At 43.4% G+C, this 22388-nt stretch overlaps 2 protein-coding genes across 2 annotated transcripts in view; both read left to right on the forward strand.

Moving 5' to 3' along the window:
* The window catches only part of LOC310941845 (extracellular calcium-sensing receptor-like), a gene marked incomplete at both ends in the record, with an annotated part of 45814 nt that extends 24164 nt beyond the window's left edge, over positions 1–21650 (forward strand). Inside the window, 8 exons of the mRNA XM_083907093.1 lie at positions 12032–12326; positions 12499–12585; positions 12993–13262; positions 13909–14106; positions 14191–14466; positions 20232–20459; positions 20542–20665; positions 20740–21650. Of these exons, the coding sequence (XP_083763219.1) occupies positions 12032–12326; positions 12499–12585; positions 12993–13262; positions 13909–14106; positions 14191–14466; positions 20232–20459; positions 20542–20665; positions 20740–21650 (2389 nt within the window). The remainder of the gene's footprint in view (positions 1–12031; positions 12327–12498; positions 12586–12992; positions 13263–13908; positions 14107–14190; positions 14467–20231; positions 20460–20541; positions 20666–20739) is intronic.
* Positions 95–8708, forward strand: LOC310941488 (extracellular calcium-sensing receptor-like; the record flags this gene model as incomplete). The annotated part of the gene is made up of 9 exons (XM_083906675.1): positions 95–285; positions 531–825; positions 1003–1089; positions 1497–1766; positions 2586–2792; positions 2868–3143; positions 7291–7515; positions 7601–7724; positions 7798–8708. 9 exons carry the CDS (start codon positions 95–97, stop codon positions 8706–8708), a joined length of 2586 nt encoding a protein of 861 aa, XP_083762801.1.
* Positions 21651–22388: the final 738 nt, after the last annotated feature.

The raw sequence follows: 22388 nt of genomic DNA on the forward strand, positions 1-22388 counted from the left end.
AAATGTGGTGGTATTGTGATGAGCCTGAACTTAGACAGGGATGAACCAGAGCAAAATCATGAGGACATTTTTAGACACCAATCTCCTCTCATTAATGTTGTTCTCCTGCTTTCCTTTGTCCTCCTCTCTTTATTCTTCCTCTTGTCAGTTACGGGGACAGTTTGATCTAAATGGGATGCACAAAACTGGAGACGTGATTCTAGGTGGGATTTTCAAACTTCGCTTCTTTCCAGCTTATCCTGATCTGTCTTTTACATTAGAGCCACAACAGCCTACCTGCTTTGGGTGAGTCTGACAGGGAAACAGACAAGTTAAGAAACTGCGTGAAAGTAAGCCAACTAGTATGAAACATTCTTGATATTTTGTTTTTTTTTAATGTAAAATTTATATGACCATAATGAAAAATATAAGTTTTATTATGGGTGTTAAAATGGTCAGTATTTCCAGTATCTGATGTCATGAAAGGTGTAGCTTTGCACAGTGACTGTATGATGTATTTAAATGCTAAAAACTTGTATTTTTTGTATTAGTTTTGATGTTAGGGGATTCAGAGAGGCTCAGACCATGGCCTTTGCTATCGATGAGATCAACAGAAACTCCAACCTGTTGCCTAATGTGACTCTAGGATACAGTCTGTATGACAACTGCATCCAACTTGGCATTGCATTTCGTGCAGCACTGACCTTAGTCAGTGGTCAAGAAGAGCAAGTTACATTAGAGGAGAAATGTGTAGGAACTCCACCAGTCTTAGGGATTGTGGGTGATTCTTCCTCTACTCGTACTATTGCCATATCCACAGTCTTAGGTTTGTACAGAGTACCTCTGGTAAGTTTTTTTTTTTTTTTTTGTATAAGAACTCACTCATTATTGTGATGTAAATGATAAAAATGTAATTTCAGTAATTAATAGAAACTGAATGAAGGTGTAGTCATTGAAGAATCAACCTTGAAATTTTTAAATCAGCCAACACTTCTTTTTGATACATGCACTGTTGTTTTGCAGGTGAGTTATTTTGCCACATGTTCATGCTTGAGTGATCGACAAAAATTTCCATCTTTCTTTAGGACTATCCCGAGTGATGCTTTTCAGGTGAAGATTTATTTACTAATTCAAAATGCATAAAACAAATCATGTGCAACAACATTCTATACATACTGCAGTGAAAAATAATCACTATTTGTGTAACAATGATCGGTCATGCTGTGTTGGTAGATAACGTAGATATAGAAGTGTCATGTCTTTGGTGTAACCTACCCTTATACTGAAACAGCATTAGATAGTCCTTTATTAGTCCCGCAGTGGGGAAATTTCCAAAATTTGAAGTGAGTCATGACCCTGACTCACTTAAACCTGGAGTGAGACATAGTTAATGTTGCTGGTAAAACCTGTTTGTCCTACTATTTCATGTCCACAAATACCTACTGCTTGTTTCGCAGGATTTCTCGTAAAGATGATTTCAGCCTGTGTTCTAATCCCTCTGCTCTGTGTCCACATAGGTGAATGCAATGATTCAGATTCTTAAACACTTTGGTTGGACTTGGGCAGGTCTGCTCATCAGTGATAATGATTATGGAGTCCATGCTGCCCGATCCTTTCACTCTGATCTGGGTCCAGCTGGTGGAGGTTGTCTGGCTTACACAGAGATTTTGCCCCGTGTTTACGACCCTGTTGAACTAAGGAGAATAGTGGATGTGATGAGGAAATCGACAGCTCAAGTGGTGATTGGGTTTGCAAGTCAGAATCACATACTCAACCTTATGAAAGAGGTAGGTGTTGATGTATATTCAATAAAGCTTGGCATACAACTGTTTTCTCTGTAAATCTGAAATATGATGTATTTATTTTTACATTTAGTTAGATGTAATGATTGAAATGATGATATAACACCTCTAACTCGTTAAATGATCTACCAGGAGTATTTCAGTATTTGAACGTTTATGCATCACTTTGCTTGTGTCACTGTGTTACACTGATGCTGAAAATGCTGTGAATTCTTTTTCCATCCAAATGTACACTTGTAGGCTTTGGTTAATTTGTCTGGATTGTTCATAGGATTATGGGTAGTTTTGGTGAACTCGTCCTGGCCCAGGGGTTGAGAACACTCAAAACGTGTAAAACACTCAGTCATCATCAAGACTGGTAACAGATATAGGACTTTTCTACTCTTGATGCCCACTCAAAACTGCTTGAGTGTTACACAAATCCATTAAAATAAATTATTCAGATTGTACTCTCACAAAACAAAATGATGATGTTGAGTACAGCATCACTTCAGGAACTAAAATTTGTAAAAGTATTTAACACATTTTACCTGGTTAGATATCAGTGGTCAGAGTGTGATTTTGTCCAGTGCTTGATTGCAAAAAGTGCTATATAAGTGGTCTGAGAGCTGAAGAGGGTGGCGGGAAGGACAGTTGGGTGTAGTTTATGGGGTGTGGAGGATCAATCTTTACACCAAGTTGCAGCTGTGTGAGGTGTTTGTGAGGAGCCTCTTAATCGCTCACACTGAGCTTCAACAGGTGGTCATAAAAAGGCGACACACTGACAACTCTGTTGATACATACTTGTTATTATGCAATGTACAGGTGGTGAGGCAGAATGTGACAGGCCTGCAGTGGATGGCCAGTGAAGCCTGGATCTCAGTGTTTTCACTCCAGATGTCCCATCTCATGCCGTACCTGGGTGGCACACTGGGCATTGCCATTCGTCGAGGAGAAATTCCAGGTCTCAGGGACTTCCTGTTACAAATACGTCCTGATCAACATCACAACACCACCCAAGGAAATAGCATGGTGATAGCAAAATATTTTAATCTGACATGGAACTACCAACAATCATATAGTGTCATAACTTTTTTTTTTGTTCAGGTTAATCAGTTTTGGGAACATACATTTCAGTGTAAATTTGCACCACCTCCAGGAGGTTGGGTGGAAGCTGGAGGACAATTATGCACTGGACAGGAAGCTGAAGAGAATGTAGAGACTGAGTTCTTGGATGTTTCAAACCTCAGACTAGAGTATAATGTGTATAAGGCTGTGTATGCTCTGGCCTATGCTCTTGATGACATGCTGCAGTGTGAGCCAGGGAGAGGACCTTTCAGCAAAAACACCTGTGCTCATTTACAAAGACTGGAGCCATGGCAGGTGAGATATCAGTGTACACTCAACTCTTAATGTAATTTAATCCTTTGCATACTTGTAGGGCCTGGGCTGGCTCTAGGGTATGGGATTTGGAGCTCAGGTGCTGTGGTGCTGTGCTGACCTGGGCATGGTTTCTACTGGAATGTGGGAGCCACTTCCAGTCAGGAGGCTGACACCCAAAATAGGTGGTCACTCCAGCTTGCTCCTTATCACTCCCCCGTTCAGCCTGTTACACCACACTTTGGGCATGTGCTTGGACTGGTGAGGGGTTAAGGCTCGGGCTGCTGCACAGTCGCCTCCACCATCCTCCTGGCATATTGGAGGTTTTGCCCCTGACAGGATCAGGGACCTGCCCATCTCCTGTCCCCCTTGGGCTCCCTGGGCTGAGTTCTTAAGACATTTAGGATGTTTCAGTCTGTCACTGAAGGAGCTGCCCAGTGTTCTGATGGTGTCCTGCAGGGTGTTGGACAGATTATCCAACATGAAGGTGTTGTGATTCAACTTTGTTATTGGTGAGAAAACATGAGTATGGATGATTAATCATTTTTAATAATTAATTATGCTATCAATTTTCCTAAGACTATCAAAAACGGGGCTCCACTCCTCTCAAGGCGAGGAGAATGACAGAAAGACTGTCACTTAACGACCTTCAAGTGTCTCTAGACTGTCAGTTATCACTAATTAATAATAAGTATATTAATATTAATTAGGCTGAAATTTAAGAAGGGAATGTGTGAGGTCGTACACTGGCTTCTTTCAATTACCCTTGCCACAAACAAGGGCAACGAGGGTTGTCACGGCGACGCTCCTCCCACTTCCGGGTTAACAAAATTGGCCGCTACTCGCAATTACCGCTAGGCAACGCAAGATAGCACTCGTACTCAGATTTGGTCACTCAGCTCTTCCGTCTTTCACCAGCAGGGGCGCTGAGTAAAGGAGGAGAGAGAAAGAGAAAATGGAGTCGGTGGTGACGCGGATACCTGGATACCCAGGTACCTGTGTCCCGCCCGCCTCCCGGCTGGGCCGGGGGCAGCTGTGGAGCTCCGGGGCGCTGGCGGGTACAGGGGGTGGTTGGGTCGGCTGTCGGTCTGTCGGGGGAAGCCCCGGGGGACCGGGCCGTGGCTTGCCATGACTCCTGGGAAGGGTGATGGTGGGCGGCAAGATGGTCGCTCGGCGGGGGCTGACTTTGGGCGCCTTGCCCTGGGTGGACGGTGGTTCCCTGTGCCGGGTGGGCGCTGGGTCCGCCGTGACGGATCTTTCGGCCTCTGACCCATGCCTGTGCGGGGGGACTTGCCGGGGGCGGATCCGGGATCCTGCTGTCTCCTGTTCCTTGGGGACCCCTGGCTGGGATCCCTACGTAAGCCTCTGCCTGCTCCCCTCTGGGGGAGAAGTCGTCAGGTTGGCTCCGGGGTAGGTGTCGGGGATAGCTGTGGCGGGCTCCGGCCTGCCTCCTGGGGGGAAGTCTGGGGGAGGCTCCGCTGTCTTTGGTGGTGGGCTGGGCTGCCCTGGGGGCCTCAGGGCCTGCCTCGGCGTGTGGTGGGCTGGTCTGTGCCCGTGGTGCTGTCGCCTCCTGCCCCCTTGGGGCGGGCTCCGGCTCCCTGCCCTGGTCTCCGGCTCCCTGCCCTGGTCTCCGGCTCCCTGCCCTGGTCTCGTGCGGGGTGGACTTGCGGCTGGCCCTGGGTTGGGCCGCAGCAGGTCTCTCCTGGCCCGTGGGCCATGTGCCTGGGTTACTGCCGGTCTTCTCCCGGGGGGCTGGGGGGCGGCAACGCGGTTTTCACCACGGGTTCCCGACCACACCAAGTGACAACCTCCGCACATACATATACATAGATGTGCGAATACAGAGACATACAGATACACACACAGACACACTCTGGTTCATGATAGAACCAATATAAACTGATACAGCCGTTATAAACAAGATCACCTTTTCTATATGTGGTTGTTAACACATTCTAATGGTACTGTACTTATACAAATGCATATCAGTGTTGTTAATGTTGTAATGTTATCATTATTGCCTTAGTGTGTTTTGCTACTAACTTCTATCTAGTGTCTCTCTCTCTTCCTCTCCCTCTCTCCCTCTCTCTCTCTCTCTCTTTCCCCCCATCTCTCTCACACCTCCCTTGTCTGTCTACTCACCCCCACCCCCCTGTCAGGCCCGGTCCTCCCACACCACCTAATAAATATATAAATCAATAATAAAAAAAAAATACATAAATAGCAGGACGGGCATTACAGTCCTGTAATTACTCGCCCTGCAAACAGCAAAATCTGTTCAACACCAACAGACATGCAGTCAACCATAGTGCATGCCCAAGGTACTGGACAGGACAGGTTAAAAAAGAAAAAAAAGAAAATGGGAACGTGTCTAATCAGAAAACTCCTGTAAATCACACAGTTTATCCGGCGATGGCTGACTTAAAAACAGATCACGGAAGTTTTCCTCTCAATACGTGGTCACGAGCTGTGTTGAAGACACAGGTTAGAGATACACGGGGACAATCCACAGCGATAGAGGGGAGACACGTGGGAGGAATAGAAGCTTAAACTCGGCCACACAGATTGGCTGGAGTTTGTCCAGTCAATATGTAGTTTTACCGGTCGCGCTGTGCGCGGAGCGAAAGGCACAGAGAACAATAAAACAATTAAACAGAAAGAAAATAAAAACACATTAACAATAGTGTGAACTATTACAACAGTGAAACTATTGGGTGTGCACTACCCGTGTATATAATAAACTCTGAATAAGCTATTTGCCCAGAAACAATTGCCGATTACTATGAGTCGTTTTCTTGCGAGTAAAGGGGCTTCATGCTGTTCGGTCCGTCCTTCGGTCGATGCCGGATATTGTCTGTATTTCAGGAAAATACAGCGGGCGCCTCATTGTGCTGCTCTGTAGCTGTGTGATGCGTAGTCCAACGACTCACGACAGGGACAGCTGGTCGACGGTGGTTTAGGAACGTGCAAATCAGGATCTCTCTTCTGCAGGTATAACAGGGAATAGCTCGCAGGGAGTTATTCACAGGATCCTTGTATCAAAAATAAAATAAAAAACAAAAAGGGAAAAAACAAAAATGGGGTAGGAATAGACAAAGGAAGAATCTTCAAAGCTCGGCCACCAAGAATGCAGTGGTGTTGATTCTCTCCTTTAACACATACGTCTGCTCACGCTGACAAGTAAGGTTGAAGAGGAGGAGTTGGCGTGTGTTCCACGGTTTTATTGTCTAAACTTCGGGGGCGGAGCATACCTTGATATCCACCAATGGGTGAATAGTTGTCTGTTGTTGACGTCATATGCCGCAATGGCTTGTGGAGAATGAGTCCATCACAGACTGGACCCTCTGGTGGGATGGATTCTTCCTTTGTCTTCACCATGTGGTCTCTGAGCCCTTTTACGACCACCATTTTCAGTCAAGGCCGCATTCAGGCTTCCAAAAGGACAGTGAGGCCTCACAGTCCACTCATGCTTGGCCCAAAAAAGGTGTCCAACCCAGCTTGGCTGACTTGTGGAGAAGCTGGCAAATAATCGATTGTACACAAGCAACATATTTCATGGTTAACTCTTAGGAAATAATGGACTCAGTCTAGTGACATACAAGTCTGCAATTATGTATGTTGTACTTCATGTCAGCATGGGACTGGTGCTGGATTTAACCAGTCAGAGTTCACTGCACACTTTAAATCTATCGTCTGATATATTGCAAAACTTGAGTAAATCTGATACCCAGTGTGCTTGAATTATTGGTGCAATATCCTTACATCTTCAACTTCCTGATTCCCTTCCCTTCATCTTACTCCAGAGAGTCACTCAAAGTTTACAAGAGCCTGGAGGGAAACTGTTGTTGAAGTTGTTGTGTGAACGTTGCTATGCAGACTTGTATGTCAGTAAGACACAATTAACCACAACATCCGTTGATTGTGTTTGTTTCCATTGCTCTGTCTCTTCTGTTCACTGAGAGCATGTTTGATAGCAGTGATTCACCTCCAACATCTCTCTGGATCTGTGGGGATCCAGTGAAATTCTCTCACAGCCAATAAGAGACAGGTTTTCTGAGATATTGCCTTATTTATGTGCTGTCTCCTTTTAATGGTTTATCTTCTTTTTGGAACTATGATCATTCTATACATCTGATTCTGTTATCCAAAGCTTATGCATTACTTGGAAAAAGTCAACTTCACCACATTTGGTGATCAAGTGTCATTTGATGAAAATGGTGATGCCTTACCAATATACGACATTGTGAACTGGGTGTGGCTCCCTGATGGAAAAACACAAGTTCAGAGAGTGGGTGAGGTTAAGAGATCAGCCTTCAAAGGTGAAGTACTCACATTGGATAAAGACAAAATCTTCTGGAACTTTGAATCAAAACAGGTAACCTCTACGTTTCTTAGACAACCATGGATTTGTCTAAGTCATTATAGATTAGTCTAAAAAATACTGACTTTTCTCCACACAGCCTCCTCGGTCAGTGTGCAGTGAGAGCTGTCCTCCAGGTACCCGCATGGTCAGAAAGAAGGAGGAACCTGTGTGTTGTTTTGACTGTGTCCCTTGTTCTGAGGGAAAGATCAGCAACACAACTGGTGAGTGTAAAGTTTTAAACACCACAGTTCAGGGATGTTGTATAAACATGTATCTCATCACTTCCCCTCTCAGACTCCATGGAGTGCACCACTTGTCCAGAAGATTTCTGGTCCAGCCCCCAGCGTGACCACTGTGTTCCTAAGAAAACAGAGTTCCTCTCCTACCATGAGCCTCTGGGTATCTGCTTGACAACCACCTCACTGTTGGGCACATTTATCTGTGTTGTTGTTCTGGGCATCTTCATTCATCATCACAGCACACCTATAGTTCGTGCCAACAATTCAGAACTCAGTTTTCTTCTCTTGGTGTCACTTAAGTTATGTTTCCTCTGCTCATTGCTCTTCATTGGACGGCCCAGATTATGGACTTGCCAACTAAGACATGCAGCATTTGGCATCAGCTTTGTGCTTTGTCTCTCATGTATCCTGGTGAAAACCATGGTGGTTCTGGCTGTGTTCAAGGCCTCCAAACCAGGAGGTGAGTCCAGTCTGAAGTGGTTTGGTGCTGTGCAGCAGAGAGGAACAGTTCTGGTTCTGACTTCTGTTCAAGCAGCAATCTGCACTGTCTGGCTCATCGCTGCTTCACCATTGCCTCATAAAAACACCCAGTATCACAATGACAAGATAGTTTATGAGTGTATGGTAGGGTCCACCATTGGTTTTGCTGTTTTACTTGGTTATATTGGTTTACTGGCTGTCCTCAGTTGTTTGTTAGCTTTTCTAGCAAGGAATCTTCCAGACAGTTTCAATGAGGCCAAACTCATCACTTTCAGCATGCTGATCTTCTGTGCAGTGTGGGTCGCCTTTGTCCCTGCTTATATCAGCTCACCAGGCAAATATGCAGATGCAGTGGAGGTATTTGCTATCCTGGCCTCCAGTTTTGGCCTCTTGATGGCGCTGTTTGGACCAAAATGTTACATAATCCTGTTGAGACCAGAAAGAAACACAAAGAAAGCCATCATGGGTCGCGGCACCGAGACTTAGGGCCAATTCAAATTCCTATCTTAAAGGGATACTTCACCGATTTGAATGTGGCTTTGTATTGCTAGAATAGCAGTAGTATTTTTTAGAAAATGTGCTTCCCTCCCTCAGTTTTTCCCTGACTTGTAAAAAAATCTGTTTTCCCTTATTTTTCTGAGAATCGGGACAGCACTTGCACTATCGGGAGCGCGCATTTTTGAGATTGAGGGTTAAGCAAGGATTTGGAATTCAAACTTAAAACAAAGCAAAGTACAGAAATAATAAATGATTTTCATAATACAATAATTCAGGTTTAGAATATGTTAATAACGTGATAAAGGGTGAGCGTAAATACACAGAGTCATTGATAGTAATGTACAGTATGTATTGAACAGCGAGACATACTTTTCACTGGAACACACACAATCCAAAAGAGACTCCACAATTATTAATCTTCCTGTGAATACCTTTCAACCTAAACTTTTTTCATTGTGTTTATTGTCACATCCAGAGTGTAGGAGCCGTACATGTAAGTTGTGCCTGCTCATTCTGTGTTGATTGATGTGGCGATAAAGGAGTGCTGTTCACAGTTCACTGGTTGCTGGTTGTCAGCCATGACATAGGTTGAGCGTGGTGGAGCAAAATCTTTTGTTGACCACATCAAAGCATATATTAGTATTCTGTTTATTATTTCCCATTTTGTCAATAACATGAGTACAATGAGAACGTTATGGAGTCTAATGTGCAGAGCTGTATATTAACAATAGAACTACCAAGGGCAGTCATTTTGACTGCTTTTGATTTTTGTAGGGTGATAACTTTGTTGAAATTAAACATTTGCGACCATGGGTCCCTGTCTTTTCCTAAATGTGTGTATTTATTGTTTTAACAACGTTAAATAATTGAAACAACAAAACACAAAAAAGTTCTGGTCATGTCTACCTTCAAAGTAGCAACTGTCCATAAAATCCTCCTAATATGTCACAGAGACTCAGGAATAATGCTCATATAACATACTGAACTCAGCAACAACAACAGTACAGCCAAAATATTTGCAGTAAAAAAAATATTTTGCATACTGCAAATCATGTTTATGTTTTGAAATCATGTTTTGGCATGTGGCGCCACCTACCGACATCTACCAATCATTGCAGTCAGTAGAGTCTCAGCTGTTGATCAACCACGGGTTGCCAGTTACGTCAGAAATGAAACCTAAAAGACCTCTGTATTTTGAATTTGATGTAGTAACTGTTTTTGGCCACATTCTTACATATGGCACCTTCAACTACCATAGCTGTCAATTTGACAGTATGTGTTATAAATCATGTAACATGTCTATTTTTGGATACTGACCCCACCCCTTGAAGATGTCACCGTAACTACTGGTAGCTTGGTTGTAGACTAGCATAAATAAAGTTTGATTTGATATCAGAAATATGTGTCTATCTTTGATCCTTCTCTCTTAAGTATACATAATATATATTGTTTTCATCAAACAACAAAAACAGATGATGGAAATACAGTGGTATGCAAAAGTTTTGGCTCCCCTGTAAATTTTCATGATTTTCCTTTATAAATAATTGGTTGTTTGGATAAGACATTTCAGTTAAATATATAATATAGGAGACAAACACAGTGATATTTGAGAAGTGAAATAAAGTTTATATGATTTGAGCTTCGTCCCAATTGCCATACCCCCACAACAGCAACATGTCCTATATCATGTGCAGGACACCCCTGCCCTCCGGACGGTGTGACTCGACTCTCTATTGGTTTCATTGGGAAATGCTTATATATCTGTGTTTCACTATTATTCCGTATCTATCCTCCCTTTCATCCTAGGGAGGGATTTCTTGACTAGAGCCTCCCTAACGATCTATGTCCAATTCAGAATTGTCTTCATTGATGACATCCCTAGTCCTGTGGTGTATGTGGATGAGGACTGCACAGTTGAACCATTTATTGCATGGGAGACCATTATCATTAGACACCCTTAAATCCAGTACCATGTCAAAAGTAGATGACATGAGTCTTAAGGATGGGCAGAAAGCAACCATGCTCAGTCTCCTAACCCAGTTCGATGACATGTTTGATGGTCATGTTTGACGCTTACCCCACCTATGAACAACACCTAAGTGATCTGGAGGAGGTCCTTGGCAGTCTCAAGGCTGCCGGCTTGTCTATGAAACTTTATAACTGTCAGTTCTGTCTGAGTGAGCTTGTGTTCCTTAGCTACCACATCACACCCTATGTCATAAAATCTGTGAAACACATCAGACAGTTTCTGTGATTGACCAGATATTTTGGCCTTTTGATGCACATTGGCAGCCACGCTTCCGTCAGTCTGCTCCAGAGCAGCTGTGGCTACACGTAGCTTACCACCACCAGTGAGACTGTGTTAATTAATAATTGATAATTTGAAAAGTGCTTTGGGTGTCTAGAAAAGCGCTCTAGAAATATAATAATAATAATAACACATGGAACAATATGGAAATTGGATAATTAATTTGAGTATTTAAGCATGTAGTTCAAAGCATTTTTGTTTACCTCAACAAATCTTCCTTTCCTCTAATCTGAAGAACAGGAAGAGTCTGCTCTGACCCTCCCTAATGATTAGCAGCAGGTCGACTGGAGGTCAGTCCAGCCCAAATGCAGTCTGTTATTGTTTTGATAGAGAGACCCCTATTGGCAGAAATTACATACTCACATTACTGTAATAAATACATTAATCAGAAATATGATTCAGGCCCATCCCCACAGCTTCTTTCTCTGCACTGATTGGTGGTGTGCAAACATAAACAACACTGCAAATACATAAAATGTGGTGGTATTGTGATGAGCCTGAACTTAGACAGGGATGAACCAGAGCAAAATCATGAGGACATTTTTAGACACCAATCTCCTCTCATTAATGTTGTTCTCCTGCTTTCCTTTGTCCTCCTCTCTTTATTCTTCTTCTTGTCAGTTACGGGGACAGTTTGATCTAAATGGGATGCACAAAACTGGAGACGTGATTCTAGGTGGGATTTTCAAACTTCACTTCTTTCCAGCTTATCCTGATCTGTCTTTTACATCAGAGCCACAACAGCCTACCTGCTTTGGGTGAGTCTGACAGGGAAACAGACAAGTTAAGAAACTGCGTGAAAGTAAGCCAACTAGTATGAAACATTCTTGATATTTTGGTTTTTTTTAATGTAAAATTTATATGACCATAATGAAAAATATAAGTTTTATTATGGGTGTTGAAATGGTCAGTATTTCCAGTATCTGATGTCATGAAAGGTGTAGCTTTGCACAGTGACTGTATGATGTATTTAAATGCTAAAAACTTGTATTTTTTGTATTAGTTTTGATGTTAGGGGATTCAGAGAGGCTCAGACCATGGCCTTTGCTATCGATGAGATCAACAGAAACTCCAACCTGTTGCCTAATGTGACTCTAGGATACAGTCTGTATGACAACTGCATCCAACTTGGCATTGCATTTCGTGCAGCACTGACCTTAGTCAGTGGTCAAGAAGAGCAAGTTACATTAGAGGAGAACTGTGTAGGTACTCTACCAGTCCTAGGGATTGTGGGTGATTCTTCCTCTACTCGTACTATTGCCATATCCACAGTCTTAGGTTCGTACAGAGTGCCTCTGGTAAGTTTTTTTTTTTGTATAAGAACTCACTCATTATTGTGATGTAAATGATAAAATGTAATTTCAGTAATTAATGAATTAACTGAATGAAGGTGTAGTCATTGAAGAATCAACCTTGAAATGTTTAAATCAGCCAACACTTCTTTTTGATACATGCACTGTTGTTTTGCAGGTGAGTTATTTTGCCACATGTTCATGCTTGAGTGATCGACAAAAATTTCCATCTTTCTTTAGGACTATCCCGAGTGATGCTTTTCAGGTGAAGATTTATTTACTAATTCAAAATGCATAAAACAAATCATGTACAACAACATTCTATACATACTGCAGTGAAAAATAATCACTATTTGTGTAACAATGATCGGTCATGCTGTGTTGGTAGATAACGTAGATATAGAAGTGTCATGTCTTTGGTGTAACTTACCCTTATACCGAAACAGCATTAGATAGTCCTTTATTAGTCCCGCGGTGGGGAAATTTCCAAAATTTGAAGTGAGTCATGACCCTGACTCACTTAAACCTGGAGTGAGACATAGTTAATGTTGCTGGTAAAACCTGTTTGTCCTACTATTTCATGTCCACAAATAACTGCTGCTTGTTTAGCAGGATTTCTCGTAAAGATGATTTCAGCCTGTGTTCTAATCCCTCTGCTCTGTGTCCACATAGGTGAACGCAATGATTCAGATTCTAAAACACTTTGGTTGGACTTGGGCAGGTCTGCTCATCAGTGATAATGATTATGGAGTCCATGCTGCCCGATCCTTTCATTCTGATCTGGGTCCAGCTGGTGGAGGTTGTCTGGCTTACACAGAGATTTTGCCCCGTGTTTACGACCCTGTTGAACTAAGGAGAATAGTGGATGTGATGAGGAAATCGACAGCTCAAGTGGTGATTGTGTTTGCAACTCAGAATCACATACTCAACCTTATGAAAGAGGTATGTGTTAATGTGCATTCAATAATGCTTGGCATACATCTGTTTTCTCTGTAAATCTGATTGTTATTTTTACATTTACTGAAATGTAATGATGATGATACATTGGAAATGTATTAAACACATTCTACCTGGTTAGATATCAGTTTAAAGTGTGATTTCTGCACAATGCTTGATTTTGAAAAGTGCCAATAAGTGATCTGAGAGCTGAAGAGGGGAGGAGGGAGGGATATTGGGGAGCAGTCCATTGGGGTGTGGTCCTCCATTAATTATTACACCAAGTTGCAGCTGTGTGAGGTGCTCAGTGTGAGGAGCCTCTTAATTGCTCACACTGAGCTTCAACAGGTTGACACAGAAAGGCGACAAATTCAAAGCTCTAGGCTACTGTTTATAAAAGGGGGAGGATTCTGGGGCAATGAGCTAAGCAGTGGTTGGATGCTGACGAAGGAGTACCAGTGGCAACATTTTGGACTAAGAAAGCCATTTACAGTAGCTGGTGTTTGACCAGAGCATCAATTGATGAGAAACAGTGCATTTACTACTTCTCTCATTAAAGCAAATAGCATAACTAGATACACATATACACAGATTTACACTGGAAAAAAATGATTTGGGTTTAGTTACAAATTTGCTATTATTCAATGTACAGGTGGTGAGGCAGAATGTGACAGGCCTGCAGTGGATGGCCAGTGAAGCCTGGATCTCATTTATTTCATCCCATCTCATGCCATACCTGGGTGGAACACTGGGCATTGCCATCCGTCGAGGAGAAATTCCGGGTCTCAGGGACTTCCTCTTACACATACGTCCTGACCTACATCACAACAACACATATGGAAATAGCATGGTGATAATAATATATTCCAATTTGACATGACCAAAAATTCAATCGTGTCAGTATTTCAAGAAAACCTTTTTTTTTTTTCTTCAGGTGAATCAGTTCTGGGAACACACATTTCAGTGTAAATTTGCACCACCTCCAGCAGGTTGGGTGGAAGCTGGAGGAGAATTATGCACTGGACAGGAAGCTGAAGAGAATGTAGAGACTGAGTTCTTGGATGTTTCAAACCTCAGACCAGAGTATAATGTGTATAAGGCTGTGTACGCTCTGGCATATGCTCTTGATGACATGCTGCAGTGTGAGACAGGGAGAGGACCTTTCAGCAACAACACCTGTGCTCATTTGCAAAGACTGGAGCCATGGCAGGTAAGGTATCAGTTTACACTCAACTCTTAATGTCATTTAATCCTTTGCATAATTTCAGGGGTTGGGCCGGCTCTAGTGTATGAGTGGGATCTGGATTTGGACTCCAGGTGCTGTGGTGCTGTGCTGACCTGGGCATGGTTTCTACTGGAATGTGGGAGCCACTGCCAGTCAGGAAGCTGACACCAAAAATAGGTGGTCATTCCTGCTTGCTCCTTATAGCTGCCCCGCTTACCCTGTTACACCACATAAATATACACTTGTTCATGTGGCCTGACTGGTGAGGGGTTCAAGGCTGTCACCTCCACTATCCTCCTGGCATATTGGAGGTTTTGCCCTTGACAGGATCAGGGACCGTGTCCATCTCCTGTCCACCTTGGGCTCCCTGGGCTGAGTTCTTAAGACATTTAGGATGTTTCAGTCTGTCACTAAAGGAGCAGCCCAGTGTTCTGATGGTGTCCTGCAGGTTGTTGGACAGATTATCCAACAGCTTGACTGACTTGTATAGAAGCTAGCAAATACTGGCAACCCCAACAACATGCAGCTTCAGCAGTTGCAACATCTTGGAAGTGGGAGAAGTTGAGTGATGCCATGGAGCAAGACTTTGATGACATGACTGGGGAAATAGTCATGGAGTAAAATAAATACATTTTACTCCCTAAGTAAATTTGGGATGACCCTCTCTAAATAGAGAGGGTCATCTCAATCCAACCAACATACGTTATCTCGGGGATTTAACTCAAACAAGTTAAACAACTCTGCAGTGGCAGACCCCCAGGGGAGGATGAGATACAATATGACTTATTTCTGGATGTTCTGGTGCTGCCCTGTTTGACATGCCTTTGCAACATTATGTCGACATTGGGGGAAAGTACATTGACTGAGGTGGTGGTCTCCATTTTTAAGAAATGGGACCAAGGGATGTGTTCCACCTCCCTCCATTTGAGGTTCTTTGTCAGGGTGCTGGAGAGAGACTGATAGTTGAACCTCGGATGCAAGACGAGCAATGTGGCTTTTGTCCTGGTAGTGGAAAGAGGACCAGCGTGTGCTTTCTCATTTTAAGAGCAGTCTTAAGGAACATGATATGATCTATGATTTCTTTACTCAATCCTTGTCTGTGTGTGTTGCTTCTGTGGAAAAGTAATTTTCTGTCAGGTCCGCTTCATCAAAAGTGTCCGTTCTCCTCCTCCTCTCATCACAGTGGCAGCTGAGCTGTCTACACTGTCCTCTCATAATGGGTCAGCCTAACATTTTAGTTTGTGCTTAGTGGGAAAGTCTGTTAAAACAACGGGGAACTACACTGTGTGTCTTTATGTTCTCACTTTATTAAGTGTAAATATCTTGCATCGACTACATTAGTGCGGGAGACGCATGGTGATTTTCTCATTGAGTGAGTGAGTGACTGACTGGTTTGTTCAATATGTGTCCATGTGTCTGCAGTGAACAAATCACTTTCACCCCGTCCACTGCCGTTGTCTCACTCAAGTCGCAGCAGTGCTCACCAGAGCTCAGTTGAGACAAACAAATCATTTCAGTAAGGGATTCAGTTCAATTCGTTCACCCAAATGATGCATTCGAAAAAAACAAATTGTTCGAAAGAATGACACAACACTAATTTGCACTTCTGTTCAGTCTGGTAACAATGCGTCTCTGACCCACCTTCTGAAGTGGTTTCACAGATCAGATAATCCGTTGTATTTACAACTGTACTTACAAGTGGCCAGGTGTTATCCGATTGCAATCTGATCACAAAATGCATTTAATGCCAGGTCAAAGGGGGCCCTTAAGTTAATTTAGTAACAGAAATCCTTTGATTTACTTCTTCAATAATTACCATCAGCTACAAATTCATCAGTTATGTAGAGAATACAATCTTCAGCATACATGGCTAATTTGAACTCCTGTTGTCCCAGTATAGCTCAATTATCAAGTATCTCTGCAAATGGCTCCATTGCCAAGATAAAATCAAAGTTCCTCTCTTATATGTGTATCAGTGAACGGATACCCAGCTTATAAATTTGTTGTTACATTTTACAGTGGTCAGTGTTTTATAGAAAGTACTCCTGAATTTGAATATTTTTGTACATTCTCAGTTGACATGGTTGTTTGGCATCAAATGTTACTTCTCAACAAATTGATTTTTAGTGCTGTTAATGAGGAGGCTCATGAAGGTAATTTTGCTATACACTGATAACTGATATTTAAGTTGACTTAAACCTTCCACCCATAGAGTTCCGGACATCACGTTAAAATCTATCGTCTGAAATATTGCAAAACTTGCGCAAATTTGATACCCAGATGCTTTTTATGAGTTTAGGAACAGTGGATGGATTATTGGTGGACCTGTATTATCCTGACATCTTCAACTTCCTGATTCCCTTAGGGATCAGGAAGTCAAATAGTCAACAATATCCACACTATATGAGATGAATGATGATAACATAATAATCAAATCAAATTATCTTACTTCAGATAGTCACTCAACATTTACAAGAGCCTGGAGGAAAACTCTGGAGTCTACAACTAGCGATAGCTTTGTTGTTACTGGACAGGTAAGTGTTGTGTTATTTTTGTAGTGAAACAACTTCTGATGTGTAGCTAGGACACTTCATCAGTTATGTACGTTAACCTAACCCTGAGGTGTTTCGGGTCTTTCGAACACCCTCTCTCAGGAGACCCAGCTGAGGTTGAACAGGCCTCAACTTGTGCCCTAGCAGCACTCGACCACGGATCTGGCCTCTTGATCCAGAGCCACCTAGATGCTTTCTCTGCTGCCTATGTGTTGTTGTGGTTGGCTCTCCTCCTCTCTCCAGTTATGCCGAATGCAGTATCGGTGTCTTAACAACATAATGGGGGAACTTGAGTTGGCTGCCCAGGTCTACTGCCAGTTTCGAGAAGCCCATATGTTGCTCTCAGTGTTGTTCTTGGCTTCTCCCCAGCTCTGATGAAGTTGTTGACCTCCAGCTGGCGATACCACTACAGATGCCCTCTGCAATGATCTTGAGCACCTGATCCTGACACCATTGGTATCTGCCTTCCCCCAGAGCTTTTGGGCAGCAACTCAGTATGTGCTCCAGGGTCCCAAAGGGGGAATGCTGGTGTATCAACCAAATCCCAGCAGTGCAGGTTGGATGGGCTGTGAAGTACATCGTAGACAGCCTGGACCAATAACTGATCCAGCGTGGCTCTGCCCGCCAGAGTTCAGTCCACGAGATCTTCCTCTCCACAACGTTTTCATTCCCACTGCTCTGATGGATTTCTCCTGCTCCACCACTGCGCTCACCTCATTCTGGACTAGTTGCCTCCGCTCCTGTCCCAGAGCCTTGTGAAATTGGGGGAGGGGGGGTGGGGTGGGATGGTTCCGAGTCCAGGCCCTGCCCCTGGCTACTGTTCCCACCAGGACTCTGTGGCGTAGTTCGAGACTCTGTCTGCTCCACGGCTGCCTCCGCTCTCCATTTCTTGCCCGTCTTGACTGCTACTCCTGCCCCGGATACTTTTGGGTCCGTTGACTCCATTGCAGCACCTCCCTTGCACTCAAGACTTTGAACTCCTCCTCCATGGATTTCAAGGGGAATGTCAGTTTGCCGGTGTTGGGCGATGTTGCTCCATCTCCTTTGCAGTCCTAACCATCTCCTCAAGTAGCAACTGACTCTCCTTTCCAGATATGAGATGGTAGTGATCAGGAACTCATAGAGGAGCAGAGGCCACAGTATCCTTGGCAGAATCCCGTGCTGATAAATCCACTCCTTCAATTTTCCTGGAGGGCCAGTCCAAATCCTTCAGCCATCCATCTAGCTTCTCGCTGGTGTTCTTGATGGGGGCTGTATCCCTTAAGCTGCTGTCAAAGAACTTTCCCAAGCTCCGAATCGACTTCTCAGAGATGGTAAGGATCGGTGTTCCTGTGATAGTGAAGCGGAACTTGTCCGCCACTCTTCCCTTTTTCAAGACCAAGGATCTTGATTTCGCTGGCTTGAATGACATCCTGGCCCATCCCATTAGCCCAGGGGTCAGCAACCTTTAATATCAAAAGAGCCATTTCTGGCCCCTCTCCCCTAAATAAAATTCATCTGGAGCTGCCACAGCCTAAGAGGACACAAGTCGGCGGGAAGTCAGCGCAAAACGAGTAAAACATTGAAAAAATGTTTTTTTTCATATTGAGTGATTTTTGTTTTTTCTCCCTGGCCTCTCTGAGGTGCTGAGTGACCACACCAGTGTGCTCTAACCACTCTGGTACCCCAGGAATGCTACCTTTCTTCACTGAGGTGTTGATGTATCCATTCCTGAGGAAGAAATAAGCCAGTTGCTTAGCTACAATGCTGAAGAAATGATTCCCTTCCGAACTGGCTGATGTTCTTGGAGTCCTCCTCTTTAGGAATACACACACCCTCTGCAACCACTGCTGTGCATTTTCCCCTTCTCCAGATGACCCACAAGATCTTCCAGAGCCAGTGCAGCAACTTGGGACATCACTTATAGACCTTGTAGGATGTTCTGCTTGGTCCTGGTGCTAACCTGGATCTGCCTTTCCGCACCACCTCCTGAACTGTCAGGAGTGGCTCCCTCAGATTGAAGGCCTCAACAGGCTCTGGTGGTGTTATTACAGCCTTGCACTGTCCTAGCTCTTGGTCTTGGGTGGGGTCGCTGAAGGTGTTGTGGAGGTGTTTGTCGACTTTACAGGAGGTGCGGTTAGGTGCTGCTAACACGTAACTGCCCACTGTTTAGCATACTATTAGCATTAGCAACAGGCAATTAAATTAAATTGTATTTGTATAGCGCCAAATCATACCATACATTATCTCAATCTCATATCTGTCTCGACCGATTGGGGTGAAAGGAAAAATGGTGGACAGACAGATGGGGGGGAGAGAGAGGACAAGAGGGAGATGAGGTAGAGACAGAAGAAAGAGACCAGGAGCAGATATACAACAATTGTGTCAGGTGCAACCTGCAAGATGAGGACACCACACAAACAGAGAGGGAGACAGTGAGAGAGGGTGAGAGGGAGTAAAGGAAGGAAAGAAAAACTATAGAGAAAGAACACGGTTAATGTGAGAGAGTGAGTGTGAGTGCACCGCAGGAATTCCCCCAGCAGTCTCGGTCTATAGCAGCCTAACTAAGAGATGGTCCATGTTTCCCTGAGCCAACTCTAACTATAAGCTTTATCAAAAAGGAAGGTTTTGAGTCTAACTTTAAATACAGAGAGAGTGTCCACCTCCCGAATTGTCATTGGGAGCTGGTTCCACAGGAGAGAAGCCTGGTAACTGAAGGCTCTACCTCCCATTATGCTCTTACAGACTGGCAGTGAAATGTCAATAATTGTGTAAATGTTGTCATGCAGACTTATATGTCAGTTAGACTGAGTCCATTATTTACAGCAATTTAATCACAACATAAGTCGATTGTGTTTGTTTCCATTGTCTTCTTCTGCTCGTTCAGAGCGGGTTTCATAGTAGTGACTCACCACCACCATTTCTCTGGATCTGTGAGGATCCAGTGAAATGCTCTCCTGTTAGCCTGAAAACAACCAGCAACGTTATGAGCCACAATCTTTCCTGGCAATGGGTGTGTCAGAAGCATTACCTTGGTTGTGTGAAGTCACCTGCTGGAGCTCTATAGGAGCCCCAAAGTGCATCTGAGAACAATTCTTACATTATGTAGCATCATCAGGAAACACATTCTTGGATCGTGTAATGGCCTTTTAATGTTTGATCTTCAATTTCTAATACTGTTCATTCTATCAATCTATATATCTGATTCTATTATCAAAGCTTATGCATTACTTGGAAAAAGTCAACTTCATCACAACATTTGGTGATCAAGTGTCATTTGATGAAAATGGTGATGCCTTACCAATATACGACATCATGAACTGGGTGTGGCTCCCTGATGGAAAAAAAAAACTCCAGAGAGTGGGTGAGGTTAAGAGGTCAGCCTTCAAAGGTGAAGAACTCACACTGGATGAAGACAAAATCTTCTGGAACTTTGAATCCAAACAGGTAACTTGATACTTTCTCAGACAACCATGGATTTGTCTTTTGTCATTATTAGTTGAACAAACACTGATTTTTCTCCACACAGCCTCCTCGGTCAGTGTGCAGTGAGAGTTGTCCTCCAGGTACCCGCATGGCCAGAAAGAAGGGGGAACCTGTGTGTTGTTTTGACTGTGTCCCTTGTTCTGAGGGAAAGATCAGCAATATGTCTGGTGAGTGTAAAGTTTTAAACCTCCACAGTTCAGAGATGTTGTATAAACAGTCATCACTTTCCCTCTTTTCTCAGACTCCATGGAGTGCACCAGTTGTCCAGAAGATTTCTGGCCCACCCCCCAGCGTGACCACTGTGTTCTTAAGAAAACAGAGTTCCTCTCCTACCATGAGCCACTTGGTATCTGCTTGATAACCACCTCACTGTTGGGCACATGTATCTGTGTTGTTGTTCTGGGCATTTTCATCCATCATCACAGCACACCTATAGTTCGTGCCAACAATTCAGAACTCAGTTTTCTTCTCTTGGTGTCACTTAAGTTATGTTTCCTCTGCTCATTGCTCTTCATTGGACGACCCAGATTATGGACTTGTCAACTAAGACATGCAGCATTTGGTATCAGCTTTGTGCTTTGTGTCTCATGTATCCTGGTGAAAACCATGGTGGTTCTGGCTGTATTCAGGGCCTCGAAACCAGGAGGTGAGTCCAGTCTGAAGTGGTTTGGTGCTGCGCAGCAGAGAGGGACAGTTCTAGTTCTGACTTCTGTTCAAGCAGCAATTTGCACTGTCTGGCTTGTCTTTGCTTCACCAGTGCCTCATAAAAACACCCAGTATCACAGTGACAAGATAGTTTATGAGTGTATTGTTGGGTCCACGGTTGGTTTTGCAGTTTTATTTGGTTATATTGGTTTATTGGCTGTCCTCAGCTGTTTGCTAGCTTTTCTAGCAAGGAATCTTCCCGACAGTTTCAATGAGGCCAAACTCATCACTTTCAGCATGTTGATCTTCTGTGCAGTGTGGGTAGCCTTTGTCCCTGCTTACATCAGCTCACCGGGCAAATATGCAGATGCAGTGGAGGTATTTGCCATCCTTGCCTCCAGTTTTGGCCTCTTGATGGCACTGTTTGGACCTAAATGTTACATAATCCTGTTGAGACCAGAGAGAAACACAAAGAAAGCCATCATGGGTCGCGGCACTGAGACTTAAAAACAACAAAATACAGAAATAATAAATTGCTTTCATCATACAATAATTCAGGTTTACACTATGTTAATAATGATATTAATGTTATGTGAAAAAGGGTGAGCATAAATACAAACAGTAATTCATAGTAATGTACAGTATGTATTGAACAGAGACACTGGAACACACATATTCCAAAAGAGAGTCCACAATTTTTAAATCTTCATGTGAATAACTTTCAACCTAAACTTTTTCCATTGTGTGTATTGTAACAGCCAGATTAGTTGCTGAAATTCCAGTTCACGCCACAATGTGGCACCTTCTTTTGTTGTGCTGTGTTGTGCAGTAGAGAGTACATCTCCTCCAATATACTCCAGTCCACTTTATCTCTATGTGATGAGTTGTTATAGGTTTTGATTTCCCAGTGCTCTGTTTTTGTGTGAGTAGTATATACAGTACAGTGCAGTGAGACCCACCTTTGTATGGTCACATTCATTGTTTGTTAAATAAAAGTGCAAAGAGTAAAAGAGTGGAAATCCTTCCTTTGTCTGCCTGTGCTCCGCTGACGGCTGCTTCGGCTCCATTTACATTTACTACATTTACACGTTACAAATGGCACCTTAACATTATTCCCTGGACCTTGCCTAAGAACCAGAATGAAGAGGTTTGACTGGGCCAGATTACTGTCTGCTTTTCTCTGTGTGAGTCCATGTGAGTGTGCGTGTTGGAACTAAGTTCAGCGGGAGCTAACATGTCTACAGT

Source organism: Microchirus variegatus (assembly GCF_963457635.1).
Source record: "Microchirus variegatus genome assembly, chromosome: 20".
NCBI lineage: Eukaryota > Metazoa > Chordata > Actinopteri > Pleuronectiformes > Soleidae > Microchirus > Microchirus variegatus.